Source organism: Glycine soja, chromosome 9 (assembly GCF_004193775.1).
Source record: "Glycine soja cultivar W05 chromosome 9, ASM419377v2, whole genome shotgun sequence".
In the NCBI taxonomy this organism is placed as follows: Eukaryota; Viridiplantae; Streptophyta; class Magnoliopsida; order Fabales; family Fabaceae; genus Glycine; species Glycine soja.
In genome coordinates this window covers 9,484,181-9,509,920 of record NC_041010.1, presented here as the reverse complement: position 1 = coordinate 9,509,920, position 25,740 = coordinate 9,484,181, and the positions used below count along the sequence as shown (strand labels likewise).

The 25,740-nt window shown below is 33.4% G+C and overlaps 2 protein-coding genes and 2 long non-coding RNA genes across 5 annotated transcripts; 1 reads left to right on the top strand and 3 right to left on the bottom strand.

Annotated features, from left to right (window-relative positions):
• The first annotated feature begins 4,027 nt into the window (after positions 1-4,027).
• On the top strand, positions 4,028-25,740 carry LOC114366969. Of its 2 annotated transcripts, XR_003657096.1 has the most exons (6): positions 4,028-4,284; positions 4,417-4,521; positions 4,614-4,721; positions 5,631-5,872; positions 5,966-6,066; positions 25,481-25,740. It is a non-coding gene; the product is annotated as an uncharacterized LOC114366969 (long non-coding RNA). The 2 variants fall into 2 exon arrangements; XR_003657097.1 differs by lacking the exon at positions 5,631-5,872.
• LOC114366968 (FAM206 family protein CG9288-like) lies at positions 7,824-8,839 on the bottom strand. Its single transcript, XM_028324030.1, has 4 exons — positions 8,631-8,839; positions 8,462-8,510; positions 8,230-8,356; positions 7,824-7,915 (listed from the first exon to the last, which is right to left on the bottom strand). Exons 1-4 carry the CDS (start codon positions 8,635-8,637, stop codon positions 7,841-7,843), a joined length of 258 nt encoding a protein of 85 aa, XP_028179831.1. The 5' UTR covers positions 8,638-8,839; the 3' UTR covers positions 7,824-7,840.
• On the bottom strand, positions 9,221-10,634 carry LOC114366971. The gene is made up of 3 exons (XR_003657098.1): positions 10,466-10,634; positions 10,208-10,254; positions 9,221-9,304 (listed from the first exon to the last, which is right to left on the bottom strand). It is a non-coding gene; the product is annotated as an uncharacterized LOC114366971 (long non-coding RNA).
• Positions 11,585-13,004, bottom strand: LOC114366967 (tobamovirus multiplication protein 3-like). The gene is made up of 6 exons (XM_028324029.1): positions 12,834-13,004; positions 12,671-12,734; positions 12,506-12,558; positions 12,234-12,361; positions 12,063-12,134; positions 11,585-11,667 (listed from the first exon to the last, which is right to left on the bottom strand). The coding sequence occupies exons 1-4, from the start codon at positions 13,002-13,004 to the stop codon at positions 12,287-12,289; spliced, it is 363 nt and encodes a 120-aa protein (XP_028179830.1). The 3' UTR covers positions 11,585-11,667; positions 12,063-12,134; positions 12,234-12,286.

Genomic DNA, 25,740 nt, shown 5'->3' with positions numbered 1-25,740 from the left:
TCTTTTGGTAGGCCTCCATTGCGTCTTATGGATATTTTGTTTGTAACTCCAGTATAATGCAACTATAGGGACTAGGGTAGTAATAGATTTAGAGAGAATTCCTTTATTTTGAAATGTAAATGATTCTCTCTTATAGATATGATGATGATGAACTTATGATGTTTTGAGGCATTTCATGATTAGTATTTATAATCAACATTGATATTAGTGGATATTTTGAACAATATGTTAAGTGTCTGTGTTGTGACCTGAGACCTTGATATTAAATGAATGGAATGATATATATGTATATAGATTTGTCTAGATATATATTATGTGTTCTTTTACAGGTTATTTTATATAGTGTAGGCTGACCAGACTAAGGAAGTCATAGTCTATGTGTCAGTCATGGCCCAAGAGTGGGTCGTGACACCTCATCTCTCTTTGGACTAGAAAACCTCAACCACGCTCTTCATCATTATATAAGAGTGTGTCCTCCCAAATCCCATGCAATTGGTCTTGATTTAAATTCCATACTCAAAAATTATTTATGATTTAGATTGATGCTCTAGTCTAATGTAAAGTCAGCATAGGATGGTTCTGGGTGTTGGCTTCTTCCCTTTGATCGCAAGCTAGCATATATGGTACTAGTACCGTTAACCATTGCACCTTATAGTGTTATTCATGCATTAAATGGAGGTTATTATCAAACTTTTTGCAGTGCATAGATGAGGACGAAGTTCTGGACGGGTCTTCCCTTGTCCCCACCCACCGAAACCCCAGGCAAGCTAAAGTGTCAAGAAGTGATTACATGGGAGGTGGGGTTTGTACAAATACATAATATTAATATTGTAGCCAAGACCAAGCCAGTAATCCAAGCAAAATAGTGTAATATAGTACTCTATTTGCGGTCCCCAAAACCAATGGTTGGCAACTCATGTGCTTGGTATGGACGACATTGCCTCTTTGTTAATGTGGACCTAATATTTGTCCTACAATTGCTCCTTCTCTTTTCTCTCTCTTTGTTCATAAAGATCAAAGTCCAAACGTGTCACCAAAAGTCGTTGATACAACTGATTACGATTTGCATTTTTTAACAGGTTTAAGGTTGAATTCTTAATTTGGGCATGGAGTTAAGGCTGATAATATCGCTTTAAATTATCTCAAATAAAAATCTCATATACCTCCTAGATTACAATAAAAAAATCCTTGAGGTTTCTTTTATGTAATATTGATTTGCTCTAGGGTCAAACTAACAATAGATAGAGAAGCTGCTTTGCCCAAATACAAGGGCTTTTGTGTGTTCCTTGAGTTTTCTTTTTTCTTTTTATTTTTTTTCCAATTTATCTAATTTAATTTTCTTTTTAATTAGTATCACCTTATAGAATATAAGATAATTAATTAAGTTTCTTTAAATATATTCCATAGACTCTATCACGTGTTTGTTCAAGTATCATTATACACTGTTCCTTTAGAACATTACATCACTTTCGTCGACCTCAACATCCAAAATCCACTCCTCTCAACTTCATTTACAAACATGAAATACCTATCTTTAGTGCATATGCCAGAAATATGTATCACAAAAAAATATTCTGTTACATTTTTTATTCTGCTCGATTAGATTGTTCTTTCTTTTCATTTTTTGTTGATATTGCTCTAACAAGTATAAAAGGCACATCATATGTCACGTTCTGCTGGATGCGCTCGTAAACTGATCAAATGCTATTCCTAGCTAACACAATGATTAAGTCACGCACTCAGATTGATTAAGATAAGGCTACACTCTTGTACTGATAGGCTTTCAATCTACAAATAGGTCCAGAACATTGTTAATTCTTTTAGCTCTTATTACACTATGGAGGGTGTACATCCTGTCTTTATTTTTAGGTACAACTCTTATTTTAGCAACAATATGATATTGTTCCGAGTATAATTTGAATTTGATCATTTTAAGCAATTAATATCTCATATTCAAATTTTATAAATGAAAAAAATAGAATTAAAGGGAAAAGATATTAATCACTGATAATATATATATATATATATATATATATATATATATATATCATACCAATGTAATGATAATATAAAAAGAACTCTTATTTTTTTAGGATAATAGCAATCATCATGAAAAAGACCATACTAACTGTTAGCCCTGTTCGTTTGAAGAGAAAAAAGATAAAGATGAAAAGAAATAAATAGTAAATTGACGTGAGAGCATGTCCTCAGAGTTAGTGCTTGTTTACAGTGAGAGAAGAAATACCCTATAAAGGCCCGGCCTTCCTAGGTAGTTTGCAGCCAACTTCCCATGGATAGAATCCCCTCCTCCTATATTGACACCCTTCTCATAATAAGATCATCTTTCTCAAAACTTTTAAGATTTAGTTGTTATATCTTAATGCAGCTCAGCTCTTTTTTGTTGTTAATGCTCCGATCAGTCCGATGTGAGACACTACACTCACATAAAATACATTATGTGTTTGTTTTCTTCTTTTTTATTGATTCAAGATAAAAAGTGTTAAACCAGGTTAAATTTGTATTTTTATTGTTTTTTCTATCATGTATTTTATGTTATGTTTCCATATTCAAAAATCCTTGGTGTGTACTGTTTTTTCCTTAAACGAAAGAAATTTGCACTACTTAGGTATCACAAGACTTTCGCTATAAATAATTCTAAATTCTCTTATAAAATCCTTCCACTATTCCTCCTAAATAAAGAAAATACTTTTTTATTAGTTTTTAAGAAATTGAATATATTTACTTTTTTTAATAATTTTTATAAGAAAATTGTGAGGAGATTTATGAAAAAATGTACCATTGTTCTTTTACTATGTTATTAAATGCCTCACATATAAATATCTCAATTTCGAAGATTAATATATTTTTTATTTATGAAAATCAAAAGTATTAAAGAGTTTACCATATATAACTTATAAATATAAACATATGATTTCTCGGTATGCTGATTTGAAGGGCGAGAAATGAGAATTGAGGAGTACCCGTAAGATTTATTTTCACCATTTTCGTCAACTTTGACGCAAGTTTAGGTTTAGAAGGTTTAGAAGGTTCTAAATAGGGTTTCTTGCATCAATAACTCATTAATTAAAACTGGGCTAATAGGTTAGGCATAGGAAACGTGACATGAAGTGGGCAGGTTCAAGGCTTCTGACGTTTATAATTATATTGTCTTGAGTTTTATGCCATCTTACAAGTTCGGTCACTTTTCTTTTTTACATTTTTCTTTCATATTATCTAGTAACTGGATTTTTTTTTTCAGGAACAGGTCTTTAATCGATAAAGAAGACCCCATGAACTAACTATTTTAAGTTCACGAGTTTGGTCAATTGTCACTTTAATGAGTGCAACAAAAAATTAATAAAATTATGCTACCAATCTCGTAAAAAACCAATTTTCGTCGGGCCTTCTCTCTGTTGCAAAAGAAAATCAGTCCCTCTCCGATAAGTATCTTAAAATAAGTGTTTTTTTTAGAAAAAATATATTTTAAAAATACATAAGATTTATTTATTAAAAAATAAAATCTGCTTATTTTAAATAAAAAAATTAAACAAACACATTAAAAAAGTAAAAATTTACTTTTTTTATTATTAAAAAAACACTAAAAATAAGCTGAAACAATTCTTCTTGGGTTAACCAAACACCCGCAGCAATCAATATTTTATATACTCTAACCGCTAGATACGTCAATTCAACAATGACTTTTGACTTACAAGGTTATTTATAATTAAGTTTTCATTTATTCAAAAATTTATATAATAATATTTTCTGTCTATTTTTTTATTTTTAATAAATATGTCTATCTTTTACTGTTATATAATCTATTATATATCACTATTAAAAAATTTATTTTTTTACGACATATGACAGAATGATATTTTTATAATTAAAATTACTGTATTTTATTTTTATGATACATATTCTAATTTTCTAATTTTAAGATAGTTATGCGAAATAATTTTAAAATATGACACAATAATATAATATTTATTTTTGTAATTATTGAGAACTTAAAGGTTACAAGAAAGAACCGTATTCATATTCGTTCCCCAATAATAATTATTGTGTCGTCGTCATCAGGCTCGCTCGAAGACTGCTGGCCAGTTCCCTCGCCGAGTTCGTTTGCTCTGGCATCATCTCGTCCTTTCATTCTTTCCATCGCCGAGCTCGAAGATCGTCGAAGCCTGTTTGGTTTCCAAGTAAAAAATGGACGGTACGTTTGACAATGAAGCTGAGCCGGTCGTTACAATCCGCGAGTATCTGGAGGAAGTGGAGGAGCGGGAAGTGGTAAGTCATTTTCTACATCCTTGCTATATACGAATTTTATTTTCTGTGTCTCTGAGGTTGGTTATTCGATGTAATTTCTTTGTGCCTCGTTTGGTTTATAAGGTTGTTTCCAATTTCAACTTTTGAATGCAGTCAATGTTGGCACAGGGGGTCTGGAGTCAATGGTGCTATAAATATTAAAAAGATACATATGTGGAAACTGCTAGTGGTCCTATTGGTATTGCCCGCATCTCAACGGTGAGTTTTCATCTAATTGTGGCAACTATTACATTTCAACATTTCATTTTTTTGTTATTTGAAGTATGTCATGCTACTTTTGTCCTATGCAGATGTTATCCATATCTCTTTTACAAAGCTACTACTTCATAGCATTTTTGTCAGGCTTGGCACTACACATAGTGTTATGTATTGCTTCAATTCTGAAGAATATTTTGTCTGTAAGTGCACCTCTTCATTTAGTAATTATAAATTAATTAAAGTTAAAAATATATAGCTTCCTTTACCTAATAAACTAAATTAAAAATATAATACTAACAATACTTAATATATTACCTCAGAGGTGTTTGGTTTGGTTGTTTTCTATTTTTATTTTTACTGAAAATATAAAATGGTGATGGAAATGTGTTTGGTTGCATTTCTATTTTCATTTTCAGTGAAAATATTTTTCCAAACGAACCAAAAATGGGAAACAATAAAATCTCGTTTTCAGTTGAAACCAAGAATCTCATTTTGGGTAAAATGAAAACGCAGTGGCAAGGAACGTAATTTTAAGCAAATCTAAAAATGCATTTCCTTTTGAAAACGTATTTTCAGTGTTTTTATTTCTTGAAAGCAGAAAACAAGAAGTCAAATCAAACATGTTTTCAGAATTCTAATCTTTTGAAAATGAAAACAATTTTCAGAAAATGAAAATGCAAACCAAATACACCCTTAATTTTTGTCTTAATTAAATATGGAAATATTAAAAGTCAGATAATTGTAGGTAGGAGATGTTGTAGGTAATTGTAGTAATCAATACTGGCCACCTTACAAGTCAAATAATTTGCATGCATTTATTGTAATTATAATATAATTAGTTTATTTAACAAAAATATGCTTATGTGTTTGTGTCTGTTTTCCCACTACTAAAATAAATGCTTTTTATGACGTACTTTCAAGGTCGGTCGCAACACGACCGTCTTTGTATTAGGAGCGGTGGCATTTTGGTAAATATTTTACATATTTAAGGACGTTTTCATTTGACAACGTCTTTGAAAGGGAGACAGGGGCATTTTTGTAATTATAAAAAAATTTACTAAGACTGTGTATCTAAACAACGTCGTTGAAATCCCTAAATACACAAACAGGTTTGAAATTTACACAGTCGTGAACCATATATTATAAAAGTTGTCCCGCGCATTCTTCTTGTTCTTAGTGAGTACATCTGAACGAAACCTCCCGCGCGCTAGCTTCTCGTGAGTGAGTTCCTAAGTGAGTTTCGCAGCACCTTGACTCCTTCACACCAAACCTTCCCGCGCTACGTTGCTCGTGAGTGAGTTTTTCAGCTTTTGAGAACCCAAAGGTCATTGCGGTGACATTGTTCATGGAGGTAACATCGGCCTGGTTGCATCAAGAGTTGGGTGTGGTGGTTTGAGATATTGTATTTTCGTTGCACTAATATTTTCCAATTTTGACTTTTCAGGAACTTCTATCTCCAGAAACTTCCTCCCTCTGTGGTTCATAGGCTGGGTTGGGACCCCTAGCTAGTTGTATTTTGCTACAAGAAGATTTATCGCTTTCCAGGTTCGTGTTCTTTGATGCCTAACGTTTTTTGTTTAACAAGATATAGGGTTTGTTGCTTGAATTCATGTTCATATTTTGATTCCGTTGATTTGTCTTTTTATTTTCATTTATGTTTGGAAGTACATATTACCTTTTAAGTGGTGATTTTTAACTCTAATGAATTTGAAATTCCATGGTTCACAAAAGTGAGATTGACAGGACTTGAAATTCCATGGTTCACAACCTAAAATAAACCCTATTTCTCATCTGCTTACGTAAGCACCGTCTTCGTTTGCGAACTTTCAAAGACGTTGCTGGCGTAAGCACCGTCTTTGTTTGCGAACTTTCAAAGATGTTGCTTATGTAAGCAACGTCTTTGAAAGTGGATCCCTTTCGACAACGTAGAATTTTGACCCGTCGTTGAACGGTTTTATTTTCCACGACATTGGATACAACGACGGTCGTCCACCGTCGTTGTATCCTGCTTTCCACCGTCTTAGAATCGCGTTTTTGCAGTAGTGTCCACCTTTATCCATGTTTTTGGTGTATGCTAAATATTTGACTGCAAAATAGTAATGACAAATCTTTTGGTTCTAGAATTTATAGATTAAATGTATTGGTGTTTTTTTCTATGTAACATTTGCCTCTTATGTTTTTAAATTAAGTGTATGATAAATTGCTTAATTTTTTCATTAAATTTTTTTGTTGGTTATGAGTTTAGTAATAACTATTTAGAGGTAATTAATTTAATAGGTTTTAAATTTTTTTAAAATATATTGAGAATTCTAAGACAGTTCTTTAAAGAGGTAAATAATTTTAAGACGATTGTTTCTAGGACCATAGTCAAAAGCTTTGATTTTTTACGGCGTTGGCTACAAAGAGGGTTTAAAACTTTGAATGTGTTGTAGAATCGATGTAAAAACATGCTTTTGTAGTAGTAGTAGTAGTGTGTGTGTGTGTGTGTGTATATATATATATATATACTACAAGAAAAATGACTTTTACCTACAGTCAAAATCTATCACTAGAAGTCCAAAATTCGTAGGTAGATGTATAAAGAACTTTGTCCTACAGACGTTTTTTGCGTCAACTTTGAGGGGGTATACAGTGACAACTAATAGTCTGTCACTATAGGCTTTACCTACGGATATATTTTTACCTACAGTTAAATTTAACTATCACTATAGGTAACACCTACTATTTCAAATGTGTAGGTAAAAGATATTAATTTATACCTATAATCTCTAACTGTAGGTAAAAGTCAATTTACTTGTACCTACGGTCTTCTGTAGGTAAATGTCATATAATTTTTAAAAGCTCTCTTGTTTCAGTATTAACCCCGTATGCTACCCCATTATGTCCAACAATGTGAAGAAGACGTCCCTTGTTTGCGAATAAGAGCCCACAAATCCCTCTGTATGATGACCAGAACAATGTATTACAGACTGTCATTAATTATCATTTCAATCTCATACGAAAGCATAAAAATCAATATATGGATGTCCACATGCAATAATATTAAGGAAATTAATCGCTTTTCAATTTGAGATAGAAGTACATAATATGCGTATTAAATGTAGATTCATATACACCATAGACCAAAATAAACAAACAAATGTTTATTTTATCCATACCCCAATGAACAACAACAATCTTAACGCAAATCAACCTACTTCTGTAAAATCTCCAATTTCCTCTGCCGAATTTTCTCCAAGATCGAAGAAATTGGCTTCTGAACCAGAGGAGCGGGTTTAAAAGCTGCATCTCTAGTTTCTTTTCAAAGCATGGTGAACTATTAGGGTTTAGGAGAAAAAATGACGTAGCCACAGCTCCAGAGAACAAAATAGGAGACTCTAAACCAAGGAAATGGCTGCCAATGAATGCACCAATATCACAACTGTGAGTTGGATAAGTGCCTAATGCTTACAAGTTTAATTATTAATTGCTAAAATTTGCAACTCAATTCACTTGGAGAAATAATGAAAGGATATCATTAACAACGACAAAGCCATTCATTCTAGACTTCTAGTCTTAAAAGTAATATCACTAATATGAAAGTATTTTTCAATTTTGCACCAAAAAACAATAGGAATCAGGCAGGAATCAGCTTTACTAATTCTTCATACATATCCAGAAACTAAGAGAAGGAGAGTGTGAAAATTCAAACTTGAGAAAAATACGTACCTTCTTCTGCTTTCCAATGACTTTTATCCTGCTGCGATCAGACTTTCCAACATTGAAATCAACGGCTGTGATTCCACCTTCATCCTTGAAAGCAATGTGGGAAGGAGCCAACCCAATCACACACAAGCTTTAAGGTAACAACAACAGTTATAGAGACTTAAAAAAAAGAAAAAAATACCAACACAATTCAATTCCAAGTAGAATCTCAAAAGAAAGAATGAATAGTATATACCCATTGGCATGGCGGTAAACGTACTGATCGTGAGCTGGCTTCATGAAATCTGCAATTCAAATTAATTAATTAATTAATTATTCTCATCAGAATTAAGTATTAACCGAAATAGAATCTGCAATTCAAAATATTATAATAATAATAATAATAATATTTACATTGTATTTACCTGGCATAAGAGTTTGGTTAGTTGACTCAGCATTAGCTTGTTCCTCAGCATTCTCATTTTAGTCAGTTTGGTTAGTTGACTTCTGGATCATGCCAGCCTCCTCATCCAAATCAAGGAGATCCAAGAAAAAATAAGAAAGCTGCAAAACATCCCAGTGGAAGCAAATAGCCATATAAGTATATAGAAGGAAAATATTTGTATTACTCTGAATGTTTCAATTCACTGAGACATAACCAATTACTTTAGGCACATGCACGTGAAAGTTATTCCACAATACAAAGAAATACAAATATGATAGAAGGTACACTACTGTGACTAGCATCTAACATTTAGTTATTCATTTATTTAAGGTAACAAAATAAGGATTAAAGAGTTCCATTTACGATTCCCTCCCTCCTTATTATAAAAGAAAGATTTGATAGCAGATACAAAAGTTGGTTGTTCAAGATAGACTTTCTAGTCCATGCATCACTGAACCATCTTTCTCTGAAAAGAAAAACAACAACAACAACAACAGCAACTGAATGATGATACCCATTGATGTTAAACTTCAAATCATAGCATCTTTGTTGGGACAGGGACTTGCAGAATTAAAGAGCACACCTGGGAATGTGACAACAAGTTTTCCTCATTGGGAACAGACATGAATGAGTCTTGACCAAGGCTTTTGGATCCTAATTTACACCAATTACTGGCGAAAGTCAGAAATGTCCACAAAAGCTTTATGGAAGTATAAATTAAAGACAACAACAAAAGAACCAAAAGAAAATAACAAAAGGAAACAATGTAGAAATCTACATGACCTGAACCTATTGTTAAGAATTAATTTGATTTTGAACTTTCAAAATATGCTAAGACATCATTAAAGAAACTCTAAAGATAGTAAGACATTGAATATGCTTAAGTAATTACTCATTAGAACTTAACTCATTTGATTGGTATATATATCGTATATATTGTGAGAATTTTTATAGGTATTCATTCAATATGGTTCTAAATTGTCATTCCTACGTTTTTTCTATCAGCAAATAAATAAATATTTCTAAAAATGGGGTACACGGGTACTCTAACTCAGGTACAAAAAAGTTTTGGAGTAAACCAACTGAAATGGGCTCTATGACAAAAAAGTTTTCTCATCCTACTTTAGTCCTCTAATTTTTTTCTATTTTTTATTTTTTCTTTTTTAATTTTTGTTCCAATATTTTTCTCATTGACACTTCCAACTAAACAGAGTTGTCATACATAACATTCTTTTTCTATTTTTCTTTTACCACACCCACTAAACAGACTTGTGTTTCATGATATATTTACTGTATATTGAAATTTAATCAATTAAAAATAAAAATATAAGTTATAAAATTTTCAAATTTTTAGTTTACTTATTATTAGTTTTTACATTTTATTGTTTATTCTTGGTCCACAGGCTAGCCTATAAAATCGTGGACTAAATAAGCCAGGTAGGCACAAAAGAAAATGAAACCCATTTATGTCACAAACAAAGCTGGTCCAACTTATTGAAATTGAAAGCTAAAGAAGATAGACCTTAATAATAATGCCATCAAATAATAGTCTATTACCTAGGGATCAAAGACCGTAGAAGCTTTTGAAAGTCTCATATGTCCTTCTGTCCAATAACAACCAAATAAAAGATGTAAATTCAAATAGCAAAAGCAACTTTTTACAACAATAATCTGAGTACCCTTTAGATGGTACAAGTGGAATCTCAGTACCCCATTAATCAGAATCCTTCATGTATTAAGCTCAAGAGCTTGCTGTAAAATATATTTTTTTTAAAAAAAACTACCTGTAGACAAAGGTTAAATGTGTATGTATACCTTCAGATTCCAGCTACCTTGCAGCCTCTATTCCCTAAATAAAATGCAAGCAGCCCATCAATACATAAAGTAAATAATCACTCATCAGTATTTCTGAATTCAGCTGGCACTACAATAAGTAGACAAATGCAAAGTACAAGAAACAATTGAAAAAGTAAAGCAAAAGTGAACATTTTTAGATAATATCCATTTCTTTATCTTCACATACAACTAAGTACTTTCTTTGGGGTTAGGAATAAAAAAAAATGAAGGAAAAAAAAACACAAACAAAAATTGTTTCTAACTTGATTTTGCTTTGTACATTGGATGAGTCTGAAAGAAAAGTGGATTCTTCACTCTTCTAGCATGTTTTCTAGTAAATTCCTTTTTTTCCCAAAAGTCAATTCTTCCTTATCAACAAACCCGTTTGGAAATCTAAAGCTCTACAAATATTTACTTTAAGCTACGGTGCTTAATAAGACATCAACAAAAATGATTTGCTACAAATTTGTTGGCCTCAAGGTAGCTACTATCCCTTGGAACAATCCTTTTGGAACACTAATTCCTGCCATTTTATTTTAAAGGTTTTGGCAAAAGTAAAAAGGCCAATATTTAGTGGTAGAGTAAAGCATATACAATACTTTATTGTACTTCTTCAGTTCATTGGTCTGGAATGCATGCATTTTCATAGGTGTGGCATTGCCATTAAATCAGCTCTAGGACAATTAAAGATCATAATAATACATCATATGACAAACATTATGCTATTTCAAAATTAGGACTCTCAAAGGCCATAATTGTTATCCCTTTATCCTTCTTCATGGATATTTTGGTTACAATCATATATCCTACCACCTCACAAAACCAGAAATTTCAGAGAAGACTAGATCCCAAATATTGAAAGCGGTAATCAAGATACAAAGGAACTATCTTGGAATTGAAAATAATTCACTTGTAAAAAAGATTTCAAACGTGGTAAAGATCAGTCTATACTGCTAAGTTTGACTTAATGGGTGACATCTTGTAGCTTAATGCAATAGTTTCATGCATCAAAGGGAGTTGGATATGAATACAACAATTACCTTCCACCATAGAGAAGAAAGCCAATGGCTACACACAAAGAGAGCCCTATTGCAATGCACCTGATCAGACTTAGGAGAGAATATAGTCTAACAAACTGCCTAATGGAGCTATGCTTCAGCTAGGCCTAGCTTGATTCACTTCTACATAGAGAAGGCAGAGGAATCAAAGGAAGCTATGAGAGTGGGAGTCACTTGTCAATGGAAAGAAGCATGTTAACAAATCTAGGATGCCAACATAGAGGAAGCAAAAGAATTCAGTTTGATGTTTCAAGGTAAAATAGAAAAAATTTGAATCTAGTTTGTTATTATTAAATGCTTGCATATTGCTCACTTAGAATTTAGAAACCAATATTATTTATCTATTCCTTCATATCTCTACAACCATAACCTAGTTGTACAACTATACTACCATATCCTATTATTGGATATCACACAAAATTTTCCTTCTAGCCACCATATAGTGAATCACAACCAAAGTCAAACATCATTCAATAGTTGATCACATACATAAACTTTGTAAACAGTAGAATTTTCACCTGAACAACATAAACCACAATATTAATCGTATTGAAACTTGGTTTCAACCCATTAGTTGATACAACATGTGCCTGCAAAAGCATTTAACACCGAGGTGGTAATTAGCCCATCAAAACCAATCAGCAAAACACACTGCCATGGAAGAAGAAAATCATAGGAGGCAAACCAACCATGTAGAAGCAAATGCACCACAAATCAAACTTGCTTGGTAATAAATCTCAGCCTAGAACAGGACCAAAAGTGCATATGTTGTAAAGAAAGCAAGACTCGACATGTCAAGCAAGATGTGTTGAACAATCTACAAACACAGGCAAACGCAGTGAGTGAGTATAAGTGTGAGTCTAACCACATTCTGTAATTAGAAAATAATAAACAACTAATCTTATGTTAAGAAAAAATTACTCATATTAAATGCTACATTCTATTCCCTATACTCCAATACCTCTAGCTTCAACCTCTGCACGTTCTGATAGAAGATAAAAACTACACACTGAACTGCAAAATTAAAAAAGAGTGCACAATCCCTTAACAAAGATCACATTATTAAGCAGTTACTACACAAATAATTTTAAAAAGTAAAATAACAAAAGGTTTGAACGATACAAACCCCCATTCACCAAAATATTGATAAGGTGAAAGACCACTCTCAATTGTATCCAAGCCAGTTGAACCTAAAGTTCAATCAAAATAAAAAAAATTATAAAAGAAAATCGAATAAACAAAAATAAAACCCTAATTTGGAATTGAAAGAGTACGCGACGCAACGATACCAAAGCTACGGTGGCCATGATATCGTAGAGTACAACGAGAGTGTAGGAAATACGATCCTGCCAGGCTGGAGAGTCATCGATTTCGTGCCACCAGCTGGAGGCATCAGTGAGCTCGACGACGGCCACCGACATGACCTCCACCACTATCAACGGCACGCCCTCGCTGCCCATTCTTGAATAGACGGTTCTTAGCACGCGCGGCGCCGAGAGTGAATAAAGGAACAGACGAACGATAGAGGGAAGAGAAAAACATTGGTATGATGAGGAGCTAGGCTTGTGTGTGTGGTGATAACTTAGATTCGATTAAGTTTAGGGAAAGGAAAGCAAACAAAGAAAGCCAATCAAGAGAGAGGATGAGAAGGAAGATGGTAATCTTATAAGTAATCTATATTTTTCTTTATATGTTATTTTCTATTTTTCTTTATCTTTTACAACTTCTTAATTATCTTTTTATCTTGAAATGAATATACATTATCATTATCATTCTCTCTAAATTCAACTTTCTTCTGGTATAACTTCTTAATTATCTTTTTATTTTCTTTCTATTTTTTATGGGATTTTACTTGCATGTATTTGTAGGTAGAAACTTTTTAAATTTTATCTACATCAATAGATCCTAGGTACAAGTTTTATAGGATTTGACCAACAACAAGTAACCAAATAATCGTAGGTATATGTTTTTTGAAATTCTTCCAACACTGGACATTTGTAAGTAGAAGTTATTTTAGGTTCTACCTACATCAAATAATAGTAGGTAAAAATCTTTGAACTTTACCTATAACAAACAAACAATTGTAGGTATAAGTATTTTTTGAATTTTACTTATGATAAGTTATATCTATAGGCAAAAATTTCCGTAGGTATATGTCATTTTTCTTGTAGTGTGTAGGTTTAAGTTTTTTAAAATTTTGCCTACAGTGTGCTTCTGTAGGTAGTAATTCTTTTGAGTTTTACCTACACTAATCAACCATAGGCACGATTTTTTTGGAGTTTTACCTACACAACATAGTTGTAGGTAGAAGTATTTTTTTAGTTTTAATGAATTCGCCTACACCAAATAATGGTTGGTACAAGTGGTTGAGTTTTACCTACATTAGAGTCAGTTGTAGGTAAAAGTCTTTTTGAGATTTACCTACACTAATTTATGTATGTCTGTAGCAAAAAAGCGTTCGTATATATATATATATATATGAGATGTTTCAAATGAAAAAATCATAAAATAAGAAATTAGAATAACTAATAACAACAGAATTTTAAGATTAGAAAGAAAAATAGACAATTGATATTAAAAATACTAAAAAAAATTGAATTAAAGTTACGTGTATCAATCAAATCTTTAAAAAATTCAGCTAACGAAAATTAAATCAAATTTATAAAAGAAGCAAAACTTGCCATGTATCTTCAGTCATTACATCAACAATACCAATAAGTTGTATTGTAGTTGAAGCAAATCCACCAAGTCTAAAAGGAATGTCAAGATCCACAACACTTTGATCAATTGATACCTGGTGGTGTACAGAGGACAAATTATAATTATCTATCAATAAAAGGAATCCGGATATGAGAGGCTTGAGCAATACCAACAAATGAACTATGCTTTCTACTCTTTCAAATCATCACAATTAGAGTCTTCTCTTGCTAAATAATCACAAGAGTAGTGCCTCACCTTAGTTCCTTTGTTTATATACTGAGACCTAGAGGTTAATGACTTTTGCCTCCTTAACCTTGGAAGAAATTCTACAGTTCATTAAAAACTGAGAGGGTGTGATAAAGACAATTAAGAAGAGTAACATACTAATCTTTGCAATTCTCAGATTAAGAAAATTCAGAAACTATAATTTCGTATATGAGAAGGAAAAAAAATAATTACTATTTGACTCAATTGGAGGTTGTTCCTCTCTATTGTCCCTAAATTGTGTCTGTTTTCCCCACTTTGCATAATCAAATTGAGACAAATCATAGAAACAACCAAACTGAAAAGGAGTTATACAGTCTCAATTCTAAATTTTCATATCATTTTGGCACTAAAAAAATTCCATATTCTAATAAAATTCAACATGTTGCAACCAACTTTTCCAATCTTCAAATAAACACACGCGCACACACACATACACACACACATAAACACAAACATGCTCATAACAATAGAAATTTAGAAACATTATTGTAAACAGTCACCTTCATTATCTGAGTCACTTTCAGGGTCATCCTCATTATCATCAGGCTCGTTACTTGCCTTGTTAAGCCATTTGCGCATAACCACTCTTGCCCACAAGAGCGGCATGCAAACACCAAACCAAAAAAGCACATCCAACTCTTAGCCCAAGTCCTTTTCACTGTGCCTCGGTTTCAAAAGATCAACAAACCCCAAAACACCAACTCTCACAAGCATGCAGAAAGAAGCCATGCACAAGCTCTTGGTAAAGAAAGAAACAATACCTATTGGTTGTTTGTTGACCCTTGCTTCATCATTGTTAAAAATGGCGAATTGAAATCATATAACGCAAACAATCGAAAGTGTGAATGGTTGGTTACCTTTAAGCGGTAAAATTCTGGTGTTAGGGTTCATACACTATTTTGCGGCGTAGTTTCCCTAACACAAATGTACTTGTCTGATTCCATGGTGACGTGCGTGAAAGTGACGTCCATTGTTGATTTTCCAGATAAGAAACTTACACTAGTGCTCAAATGAGCGAGGCTGCTGGAATTCATAGGGGCAAAAACTGGGGATAAGACTCTAAATTGGTTGAAATTAAAGAATGTTGTGGTGAAACTAGAGCAATTAGTTGGCTTGAACACATTCAAAGATGAAAAGAAAACCCTAAAACATCAAAATCGGAAATAAACTCAAGAATTGAAAAAAATGTTGAAGAAAAGAGGGAACGTACTAGGGCTTTCGAACATGAAAGTGACAATGTCGCTACTGTCGTCAACCTTGATGGTGATGATGACGTCAATACCAGCCCATGGAGATGTTTCGATTGTAACAACAGTGCTCGAAGCCCTCAGATCAGAGGACGAGGGCGACATGGCTAAAGTCCATGGCTTGGAGGGAGAACTTGGTGGAGGAGCAGTTGAAGTTCGCATCATTCATGAGCTCCTTAATGGATTCCAAAACCTTCTTCAGGAGGGAGCCTTGCACGAGACGGAGTTCTAATATCTTGACGATGATGATCGAAGAAATAAGGTTTTCTTTTGTGATAGTGAGAGAGAAGGTTAGGGCGGTAGTGCGGTGCTCACTCACTCACTCATCTAATGACTTCAAAAGAAACAAAGAAAGAAACAGAGAGATAGAGAAGGAGTAAATAAAATGTGTTAACATCGGTTTAAAAACCAATGTTGACTAAGTATGCATAACATCGGTTATTAAAAAACCAATGTTGAAATAGGAATCTTCATATCAATTTTTAAAAAATCAATGTTAAATGAGTATTGACAACATCAATTTTTTTAAAACCAATGTTAAAATTCTCATTTCAACATCGGTTTTTTAAAACCGATGTTAACAATGACATTTTATTTACAAAAATGCCATCACACATTTTGTAACATCGGTTTTCATCAAAACTGATGTTAACTTGACGATGTTAAATCTTGTTTTTTTTAGTAGTGCCCCTTGCATAATTCTATGCTTAAAAACCCCTTGTTATTCAAAAATGTGTAAAAGGTAACCTAAAATGCTCAAAAACCCCATTTCTATTTATACTAAAGACTATTATAACAACAATGTGGAGATCAGCATAGACCATGTTGAGTCAGCATAGGCCGTGTTGAAGGCAATATGAGCATTCTTGAGATGCAGTGATTCTGATGTTGATTTTTTTACATGGGGTAGCACAGTCATGCTATAGCACAACCGCTCTCGTATGAGTCACACTGGGAGGGGTGTAACATAATTGATTTTCATAATGTATGTTAAGTATTGATAAATACGTAAGAGGAAATTAAATTTAGATTCATGATATTTATAACTAAATTTAATAAATAAATTGTTTTGTTAGGTGTCCTTGAGTTATTTGTAATGTCATGATTTTATCAATGGTGTGATTAAGTGTTTAATTTATTTGATATTGCAAGATAGATGTTTGAGTGTGTAATTATGTTAATTGAGGTGTTTGTTTAGTAAAGATTGTTGAGTTTTGGTGTATTGTGAGTGTAATTGGGATTAGGCATTTATGGGCCCAAATGTCTAGTCATAAAAACATATTGATGAGGGGTGAGAATAGAAGAAAGGGGTAGCCAATTAGAAATGAGCTAAGTATATCAGCCTCCCCTTTCTCACCATTCCAATTACAACATTCAAAACTCCAAATATCCCCTTCATCTCATTTTCTTCCTCTCCACTCCCATTTGTGCTCAAAATCTCCTCCTATAGATCGAGCTTGCATGTTGAAACCCAGCCAATGGTGCCTAGATTCTGTGAAATCCTAGAGGTTCCTTACTTGATTTCAATAGGTATGTATCAATCCTTCTCCATTTGGTCCATTTAGCTCATTTTCTCCCCTTTTTGCATGAGCTCTCTTATAGGTTGTGTTAGGATCTTGTTTTTGAAGATGTTTTGATGTTGGCCTAGGGTCTATTAACTGGTCTAAGATCACAAGCCGAAGAGGTTCACTCGGAATTCACCAAGCCCAACATTGATTCCTTCTCCTTCAAGAGCTTGAATACCTAATGGATTATTTTAGGTAAGGGAAGCTTTTATTTGTGAAATTTTTGTTTGAATTGAGTTTGTTATGTTGATTTCATGATGTTTGATGATTGAACGTTGAGTTCTTGAGTTAGTGTTAGGGTGGATTTGGGGGTAGGATGCTTAGGCATGGCACCCACGCGGGGCGGGGAATACTCCCCCGCTCCCCGTCCCCGAACCTTACCTTGCTCCCCGTCCCATCCTCGCTTCCCGTGGTAGGGGTATTTTTTGCTCCGTCCCCGTTCCCCGGCTCCCCGTGGGGACTTGCGGGGATCCTGTTTTACATTAAAAAATGTAAAAAATTATTAAAAAATATAATTTTTTTGTTTTATCTCAATTTTTCAACAATAATAAATTTAAGGTTTGATTATAAGTTTAAAACACGACTAAAAATACCAAAATAAATCAATAATAATAGTAATAAAATCACACAAGCATAAAAGCATCCAAGAAATATCCAAATACACATTAATGTTACAGTATTACACAATAAAAACAATAAAACTAGCATAACATTACAAGTCTTCATACAACAAATTAACATCATCATATTGAATCAAGTCTTCATACTTCCATCCAAGTGCAATGAAACATCTTCAACATCAAAACCTACACAATGAAACATGTAAATATGTGTTTAGAAAATATAAAAAAGTCCTGAATTAATATAATAAAATTTTCATACCATTGGCGTTGATGTGTCTACATCGTCAACTATTGAGCAAAATTCCATCTTTGATTTTAAGGAACCTAATGACACAATTATACAATCATTAAAATAAATTAATTACTTAGAAGAAAATTTTACAAGTAAAATTAAATTTATTACCTTCAATCTCATATCGCAACCAATCTTGAGAGCACATCAATGCCTCAACGGTGTCTTCATTTAATTTGCTACGATTTGGAGTCAGAAACTGTCCACCAATGCTAAATGTAGACTCTAAAACAACCGTTGAGATAGGAATAGCTAGAAAGTCTTTAGCAATCCTTTGCAAAGTAGGATACTTGACTCCAATATTTTTCCAATATCTCAAAATATCAAAGTTACTAATATTTGATTGATTAAACAATACAGGCTCCTCCAAGTATAAATCCAATTCAGATTTAACACAATCACCAGAAGAAGTTTCTTGAACATATTTTAAAAAGTTAGAACTCCAATCAACCTTTCCACCATTATTATCCAAACTAGACACTATTGAAGATGAAGTGGAAATAGAAGTAGTCCTCTTTTCCCTAGATTGATATTCAGAAACCAAATCTTCTAATAATTTTGTCACCTTATTCAATTGATTTGTGCTTTCACTTCCATACATGAGAGGGAAAAAATAATTTAGCAACTTCATTTTCAACCTAGGGTCCAAAATAACCTCTATTGCCATCACCTCATTGATCATGCCCCAATACTTTTCAAACTTGGGAATCATACTATTAGCCATACCTTGAATGGTGCTATTAGAAGAAAAAATTCATTCATTCAAAGCCAATCGAATTTCACACACTTTTGGAAAATAAACATTTGAAGTTGGATATTGTGTACCCAAAAATAACTCAGTAACTTTATAAAAGATTTCCAACTTCTCACAAATTTCAGTTGCCATTTTCCAATCATCATCACTTGACAATGACTTATATTGAGGATCTCGTTGAGTCCAATGCTTGAAAACTTCAAGAAATGGAAATGCAGAAACAAGTATTAAATAAGTTGAATTCCATATACTTCTATAATCCATCCTAAGTTTCTTTGAATAAGGAATTTTCAATTGTTCACAAGCCTCAATAAATTTTTCTTCCCTCTTAGGTGTTTCAACCCAAAAGGAAACATTATCCCTAATCTTCTCAATGGAATCATGGATAATTGACATTCCATCCTTCATAATCAAGTTTAAAATATGGGCACAACACCACATATGGAAGTAAGTCCCTCCCAAAATAAATGAACTATGTCCAAACTTGCTAAGAATTTTAGGAATCATTGTATCATTAGTACTACAATTATCAACAGTTATTGTAGATACCTTTCTATCTAGATTCCATTCAAAAAAATGTTCAATTATAATCACTGCAAGAACTTCAGCAGTATGTAGTGCAGGAACATACATAAACCTAAAATAAAATAATTATTCATCTTAAAACCAAGTTCTATGAATACATGTTACTATAACTACACATATTACCAATTATATAAAATTAAAATCATAAAACTTTCAAGTGAATGATTATTTACCTCATAAGCCGACTTTGCAAATTCCAATTGTTATCAATGAAATGGGCTATAATAGTCATATAGCCTTTGTTTTGATTCGATACAGTCCACATGTCCATTGTTATAGCTATGCGACTTGAATTTTTTTGAATTAACTTCATAGTTTTGGTCTTTTCACTCTCATAGAACTTTAGTATATCCAGCTTCAATGTATTACGGGATATTACTTTGAACAAAGGTTGGACAGCATTATAAAACCTTCGAAACCCAACCATAGCAAGAGGGTATTCATGAATGCAATCATCTTTGTCAATTCCATCCTAGCAGCATCTTGATTAAAGGTATAGTTTCCAACTAAAATAGATTCGCCTCTATCTCCTACTGAAGATGATCATTGTTGAAGAGTTTTTAGTATTGATTGCTTTGAACCCCTCACTGTTCGAAGCTTACAGGTTCTAATGTGGTCGTGCAAATGCTTCGTACCTGATCTTGTATCACCACCAAGTTTCTTTTCACAATATTTACATATAGCTTTCCATTTTCCCTCTATTTTCTTTCTTTTGAAGTGGGTCCAAGCAGCGGAAGTTAATCTTCTTTTATTTGGACTTCTTTCAACATTTTCAACTTCTATATTTGGAGAATTTTCTGCTTCTTCCACCGGATTGCTTTGTGCGTCATTAGCAACTTGTTGTGTTTCTAATGGAACAATACTATTAACGAATGGATCAATAGGTGTACCCATTTTGTGTACAACAAACAAGTAATAAAATTTACAAATATGAGTCATGTAAAATTGTAAATGCACATATCTAACTCTTATTTCTAGATTACAAATTTTAAACTCAATGAATCAGCCAAACCAAAACATCACAATAAGCTAGCAGCAGAACAAAGAATTGAAAATACAACAGAAATAAATAAATAAAACATAGGAAGAACATACAATAGAGGAAGAACAATTCGAAGTTGCGAAACCAACTCGAAGAAGAAAAAGGTGCAACGAAGACTTCCACGAGTTCACGGCTGAAATGAACAGTGAAGAAGGAACGGTGAAACGAATGGTGAAGAAGTGAAGAGGGTGAAGATAGTGTGAAACGGTGAAATGAACGGTGAAGTGAAGAAAGAACGAAGGTGAAGCAGTGAAGAAGGAACAAAGTTGAAGAAGGAAGTCAAGGATCGAAGTCTGAATGTTTGATGCGGTGTTTTAGGGTTTGGGTAATATTTGTGTCTTTGTGACTTGTGAGATATTAATTATATATATGATAATTTTATTTTGTATTTTTTTACTAGTAAAATACTATATTAACCCTTATATTTATGTTATACATATTATAAGTTATGAGGGTATATAAGTAAAATTCTATATACACGAGGATACGGGGACCCTGCGGGGCGGGGAGCATAGTTCCCGTCCCCGTCCCCGAATTAGCTACGGGGGGTTTTTCATTCTCATCCCCATCCCCGCGGTAAATTTTTCCCCGACTATAGGGCCCTGAATAGGGCAGTCCCCGCAGGGATCCCTGAGTTGCGGGGAGAATTATCATGCCTAAGGATACTTTGTTTGTAGGAAAAATCACGAACTGCGGAATTTTGCAGTCTCACTGGATGAGCAAACCCCCATTACCTTGAGAAAATTCTAAAAGAAAGATAAGACAATTTTACTCGATGTGCAAGCAAAACACGCTTGGCGAGTTGAGTGACCTTCTAGGTGACTTAGATGACCAAATTAGGAAAAATGATCTTCATGAAAGTTGTAGTCCTAGATGTTAGCCAACTAATGGCTTTGGTTTCACTTTAAAATGTTGTGTATAACTATAGAAATGATCAAATTAATGAACACAAGTCAAGTGGTTGGAAATAAGTAAGGGTTTCATGTAGGTTGTAATTTTTGGCAAGGTATGCTTCCAAACTAGGTCCTAAGGTAAATATAAAAGTTGGAGATAGTTTTTTTAGATTTCAAATGAGACAAGAACAAACTTATTTGAGTTAGTATAGCTTTAATTATCATGTTTATAAATCATTAAGGTCATAGACGCATAGTAGGAAATGAATGAGATAGTAACCCAAAAACTTAAGAGATGTTATGATGGTAGAGTGATGTATATTTATAATGTGTGGTTTTGCCTATGATTTTATTATTGATAATTATCATCTTGTTGAAATGGATGAATAATTATATGATTGAAGCACTATGAATTGTTGAGGGATATGACAATGTAAGTGTGATGTTGTATTGGAACTGTCCCTATGTGAGAAAGAAGTTAATTAAGTTCTTGTTGTTGATTTTTTTATGGGTGTTGTTTTAGTTGTTGCCATTGTCTTTGTCATTGGTATACTGTGTGTGCACAAAAATGTATTGTTGTCTCTAGTACACGGTAGGTGTATAGAAATGTACAGTTGTTGCTGTTAGTACATGGTGGGTGCAAAAAAATGTATTGTTGTCATTGGTATACGATGGGTGCACAGACATATGAGTAGGCATGTAAGTTGAGGGTATTAGGTGGGCTCCCAACCTAGTGTTTGGAGGTTTTCGTGGTGACTAACGGGAATGGACCTATAGAATAAACGAGTGGATGAATCCTTATAAATGTAAGGTCTTGCAAGCCTATAGAGGTAAGCCATTGTCACACTCATCTATATTCGATAAAACTACACTTCCTTCATAGGGTCAACCCAAGAGACTCCCCGAATAGTCAAAGGTGAGTATTATGCTAGGGGATGAAGCTTATGGGGGACCGCTCATATTGTGTTGAAACTCCATGGAGTAGAGTCAATGTTGATGTCCAAGTTTGGGGTGACCTAGTTGGTTGCTGGTGTATGTCAATAGTGATGACCTTGGTTTGGTTGACTGTCAGTATGTGTATTAGTTGTGATGATTGTGTATGATGAGAATTTGTGAGTGTTGATGTCAACTATGGTTTATGTGATGCGTGATGTTTATGACTCTTGATGATGAGTAATTGATATATGTTGTTGTTGATACTTAAGGACTTGTATTATGATTGTGTTGTTTGATGTTTGTATGTTGTATATTTCATTTGAGACGATTAAGAAAAAGTTATTATGGGTGTTTATTGATTATTATAGGTGTTGAAGATATACTTTTGTAACTGCATAATATTTTATTTTTCAATTTTTAAAATAGGATTTAGTAAATAAGTTGATTCCCTATATTTTAGGAGTAAGGCAGTTTTAATGGATTAGCCTAGTCAAATAAGTGGTTCTTATCTTTAAGGAGCAAGTTAGTTTTAATATTTTGTTTTGCTAATATCTTGTTATCTAATTAGTTTATCTTTTGCTATTTATTGTATCGCTGTTGAGAACAATTTGAATCAGAATAGAATAATTCTATTTCCTCTACATACGTATTGTCTCTCTTCTCTCCTCTGTTTTTTATAATTTCCTCCACAAAACCAACAATTGGTATCAGAGCCTTATTCTTACGGGACCTCTACCATGGAAGGTGAAGCAAGTTTTTCCCACATAACTCTTCCAATCTTTGATGGAGAGAATTATGATATTTGGGAAGTGAAAATGCAATCCTACATGGAGTCTTTGGATTTATGGGATGCTGTGGAAAAGGATTATGAAATATATCCGCTGCCTGAAAATCCCACCACGGCCCAAATTAAAAATCACAAGGAAAGAAAGATGAAGAAGGCAAAGGCGAGGTCATGTTTGTTCACTGGTGTTTCACAAATGATATTCATCAGAATCATGACTCTTAAATCACCCAAAGCAATTTGGGATTATCTGAAAGAGGAATACGCTGGAGATGATAGAATACGAAGCATGCAAGTGCTAAATTTAAGGAGGGAATTTGAGCTTCAAAGGATGAAAGAGTCAGAGACAATCAAAGAATACTCAAACAAATTGTTGGGTATTGCTAACAAGATAAAGTTGTTGGGAAGTGATTTTACTGATTCGAGAATTGTAGAGAAAATTTTGGTAACGGTGCCGGAGAGGTATGAAGCATCTATAGCTTCATTGGAGAACACAAAGGATCTGTCGAAAATCACATTGGCAGAAGTACTACATGCCCTGCAAGCTCAAGAGCAGCGAAGGTTGATGAGGCAAGATCGTGTTGTCGAAGGTGCTTTGCCCGCCAAACATCATGAAGTTGATGAAAGCAAAAAGGATTTTTTCAAGAAGAATCAACCAACAAGTAGCGAAAACAGTGCAAACAACCAAGGTAAGGATAAAAAGAAAAATTATCCACCTTGTCAGCATTGTGGCAAAAAAGGTCATGCACCTTTCAGATGTTGGAGGAGACCAGATGCAAAATGTAACAAGTGCAACCAGATAGGGCATGAAGCGGTGATCTACCCCAACAAAAATCACCATGATGAGGGAGCTCAGATTGCTAATCAAGAAGAGGAGGACCAACTGGTTGTGGCCACATGCTTCTTGAGTAGTGAATCAAGTGAAATTTGGTTGATTGATAGTGGTTGTACGAACCACATGACATATGATAAGACTTTATTCAAAGATTTGAAGCCAACTAATGTCTCAAAGGTCAGAATTGGGAATGGTGACTATATTCCAATAAAAGGAAAAGGAACTGTTACAATTTCAACGTGTTTAGGTACCAAATTAATATCAGATGTTCTTTATGTACCTAACATTGACCAAAACTTGCTAAGCGTAGGTCAGTTGATTAAAAAGGGATTTAAAGTGTCCTTTGAACATCAACATTGCTTTATCTATGACAATTTTGGCCGGGAAGTTCTAAGGGTTAAAATGAAAGGTAAAAGCTTTTCATTTGATCCAGCAGAGGAGGAGCATACAGCCTATTTCACTCAAGTCACACCCACGGAACTCTGGCACAAGAGACTTGATCATTGCCATCTTGAAAGAATGTTAAACATGAAAAAAAGGAAATATGCAAAAGAAAATTTGAAAAAGTTTCAAATGGAAGAATGTAAGTCTGTTAGCACACCAATGAATCAAAAGGAGAAGTTTAGCAAGGAAGAAGGTGTTGATAACATTGATGAAGGATATTATGAGAGCTTGATTGGATGTCTAATGTATCTCACTACAACAAGGCCAAACATTCTATTTGCTCAAAAGAACAAAATTGGAATTTTTGTTGACGATCAAGTAGCCATTGCTATTGCAAACAATCCCGTGTGTCATGGGAAGACTAAACATTTCAACATCAAGTTCTATTATTTGATAAAGATGCAACAAAGTGGAGAAGTGAACTTAATTTACTGCAAGTCTAAAGATCAATTGGCTGACATGTTTACAAAGTCACTACCTATCAACAAACTTGAACTCAAAGAATTGAAGTTTGCAGTTCCAAAAGCAAGGAGGAGTGTTGAAGATATACTTTTGTAACTGCATAATATTTTATTTTTCAATTTTTAAAATAGGATTTAGTAAATAAGTTGATTCCCTATATTTTAGGAGTAAGGCAACTTTAATGGATTAGCCTAGTCAAATAAGTGGTTCTTATCTTTAAGGAGCAAGTTAGTTTTAATATTCTGTTTTGCTAATATCTTGTTATCTAATTAGTTTATCTTTTGCTATTTATTGTATCGCTGTTGAGAACAATTTGAATCAGAATAGAATAATTCTATTTCCTCTACATACGTATTGTCTCTCTTCTCTCCTCTGTTTTTTATAATTTCCTCCACAAAACCAACAATAAGGATAGAATCTGATGTATAAATTGTTTTAGTTGTCTGCATATGTATGTTTGTTCTAATGAGCTTATCCTTATATGTTGTACATGTGGTTCGTGTCTAGGATAATCTTGTACCTATGTATGTGGGGAGCAGATGATTTTTAGGCTGGATCTTCCGCTTAGAGGAGTGATAGATGGAGCAAACACAGGACTATAACTTGTATTAGTCCCTTCATTTTCCTTGATTTAGTTTTGTATGGGAATGACCTATTTATATTTCTCTTATGTATAACTTCCAGGAGTTTTATGTAATTAAAAGTATGTCTCCTTTTTACAGTTGAAGTGTTATGAGTCACTAGTGTTGATTGGGTTATATTTAGTA